The 2,800-nt window shown below is 58.0% G+C and overlaps 1 protein-coding gene across 1 annotated transcript in view; it reads left to right on the forward strand.

Moving 5' to 3' along the window:
* Positions 1 to 2,800, forward strand: part of AGBL5 (ATP/GTP binding protein-like 5) — a gene marked incomplete at both ends in the record, with an annotated part of 6,965 nt that overhangs the window by 254 nt on the left and 3,911 nt on the right. Inside the window, 2 exons of the mRNA XM_010011727.1 lie at positions 883 to 1,049; positions 2,341 to 2,518. Coding sequence (XP_010010029.1) covers positions 883 to 1,049; positions 2,341 to 2,518 — 345 coding nt within the window. The remainder of the gene's footprint in view (positions 1 to 882; positions 1,050 to 2,340; positions 2,519 to 2,800) is intronic.

Here is a 2,800-nt window from a genome sequence, read left to right on the forward strand (position 1 = left end):
TGGGAGAGGACCCTGGATTTGAGGGGGCAGCTCTGGGGACACAGACATCCCTCACTCACCAGTGACCTCCAGCCCGCAGCAGGGCAGAATGAGGTTGGGGTTTGGCGATAGTGTCAGAGCCCCTTCTTAGGGCTGAATGCTTGGGAGAGGAGGAGCTGGGGCACCACAGAACTGTGCTGGAAGCACCCCTGGTGCTTCCGTTCCCCTATGTCAGCTCTTTATGATGAGCTGCACAACGTCAGGGTTCTGGTGCCCCCGTGAGGGGAATGGCATGAGGAGAGAGCCCAGGGAATAGCAGGAACAGCCATTATCACAGCTGATCCTTGCAGCCCTGTTAAGTTGTCTGGGCTTGGAACAGGGGGTTACTGGTTCTGTCTGTGATCTGGCAGGAGCTGCCCCAGGGGGAGTCGCTTGTGGATGCCCTGGGTCATCCCTACATCATGCACACTGGTGCAACCTCCCTGGCATGCCTCCATGGAACAGAAGCCAGAAAGCCTCCCATCCCTGCCATGGGACCTGACAACACTTGATTTGACCTGTGCCAGCACCAGGGAGAGACACAATGTGCAGATGAGCTTTGCAGTGCTCATTAACTTTGCAAAGCATCCTACATTAGAACATTGTTCAGTCTCTGAGGCTTCCTTGTCCCTCCAGGGACCTACATGCAGTACAGGGAGGGGGCGCACAGGGGACCAAAGAGCTAGCCTGGCATTTGGGGGATGTGAGCAAAGTGGGCTGGGAGCTGCTGGGTGCATGGCTTTGCTTCGTGTGCGCCCAAAGAGCGAGTGGCTGTGGTCATGGCACAGCTGTGGGTGCATGGACTCAGCGGCTGCTCCGGGGCCTGCCGCACCTTCGCTCAGCTCTGCTTTGTGTCCATCCCAGATGGTGGAGACGCAGTTTGTTCTGTCCTTCGTGCACCGCTTCCTGGAGCACCGTGGGGCCACCACCTTCTTTGCCTTCTGCTACCCCTTCTCCTACACAGAGTGCCAGGAGATGCTGGCGCAGCTGGACAGCCGCTTCCAGGAGTGCCGGCACATGTCTCCTAGCAGGTGCGCTCCCCCTGCGCCTGGCCCTGGCCCGCTGGGCTGTCCCCCTGCTGCAGAAGCATGATGGTGTCCACCTCAGGGTCTCTGGGACCCCCATTTCCCTGGCATCTGCCTGGGCTTTGCTCCTCTGAACCCCAGCTCCACATCAGCGTCTGCAGCAGCTTCCCCCAAGCATGCGCTTCCAAGGGGTTCCAGAGGGTCTTTGGGCTGGATTACACTGGCATTCCTAAGGGCTGGTTCCCACCAGGTGGGGAGAGGCTGAGGGTCAGCCCTTGCTTTGAGGAGAAGAGATTCTCAGAGGTCAATACCTCAGTTGCTTTCTCCCTTCTGGCAGTATGGAGGCCCCAGCATCTCTCTCGTGCTGTTCCCTTCCTCTACTGGTCTCTTTGTGGATTGGGCTAGGAAGCTCATCTGGTGTCAGAAGTCCAAGGAGAACTTACTGCCTGGCTAAGGGGGAGGAGAACAGAGCCAGTCTTAAGATGTTTCTGTGGAGAGCTTTACCCTGCAGACCCTCCTGGTCCTGGAGGCTTTCCAAACCACAGCACTGGAATCATAAATTCTTTTTCTTATACAGGGTGTGAGCAAGGGTTTACTGAAAGGGGTTTGTTCTTGAATTGTCACACGATGGAGAACTGTGAGAAGTTCAAAATCTGGCAGTCTGACGGTGCTGTTGCAGTGTCTGCAATAACTCACCTGCTGGTGTAAGGCCCCTGAGCCCCTCAGGATGGTGGCAGGGCTGGGCGATCCTGACCAACCCCTGCTGCAGGAGCTCCCTCGGCACAGTGGGAGCTGTTGGAACCCAAGTTGGGCTGTCAGCAGGACGAGGGGGATCTCTGCACTGCAGGGTGGGTCATGCCTCTGCTCTGCATACCATCATTGCATCCAAGCCTCAAGTCCAAGGGTGGTCCTGCTCCTCAGGCTGTGGTGACCCTGCACAGGCCTCCCTGGGGCTGCCAAGAGCCAGGGGGTTATCAGTCAGGGGTTATTTCCCCACCTGACTGGTGTTGTGCTGCTACAGTGGGATGACCTGGTCAGTCCTGGTTGGGTTGGGGTTGGTGAACCCCCAGGGAGCAGAGGAGGCACAGACACACATGGTCCCAGCCAGGCAGCTGGAGGCAGAGCTCAGGCTGTAGGTGTGGAGAGCATCCCCTGTCCTTAAGGACACCACCAGCAACATCCTGGGCTAAGGTTCAGCACCCTGGCCCTCACTATCCAGCCCAGAAGCACACTCAGACACTTGCTTCCCTGGAGCCGAGGCTCTGACCCACACTGAGCATCTCCCTTCGCTCTGCAGCCCCCTTGACTCTGTCTATTACCACCGGGAGCTGCTCTGCCACTCCCTGGACAAGCTGCGAGTGGACCTGCTCACCATCACCTCGTGCCACGGTATGCTGGAGAAGCGGGAGCCTCGGCTGGACAAGCTCTTCCCAGACACCACCACTCCCCGGCCTCGCCGCTTCACAGGGAAGAGGGTAAGCTGCTGCACCGGCTTCAGGGCTGCACTGGGGATGGCATTTGGCCAACAGCTGTTGTGATGGTCCCTATGTCGGGAGCTTGCTGCCACCCTCTGGTCTCTGATGTGAAAGGTGGTGTGTCCTGAATGCTGGGTGCAGTGCAGGAAGTACTTTAATGGCTTTAAACTGACAGAGGGGAGATTTACATGAGATCTTAGGAAGAAGTTCTTCCCTGTGAGGGTGATGAGGCCTTGGCACAGGTTGCCCAGAGAAGCTGTGGCTGGCACATCCCCGGCAGGG

The sequence above is a fragment of the Nestor notabilis genome, unplaced genomic scaffold (genome assembly GCF_000696875.1).
Source record: "Nestor notabilis isolate BGI_N333 unplaced genomic scaffold, ASM69687v1 scaffold21623, whole genome shotgun sequence".
Classification (NCBI taxonomy): Eukaryota; Metazoa; Chordata; class Aves; order Psittaciformes; family Psittacidae; genus Nestor; species Nestor notabilis.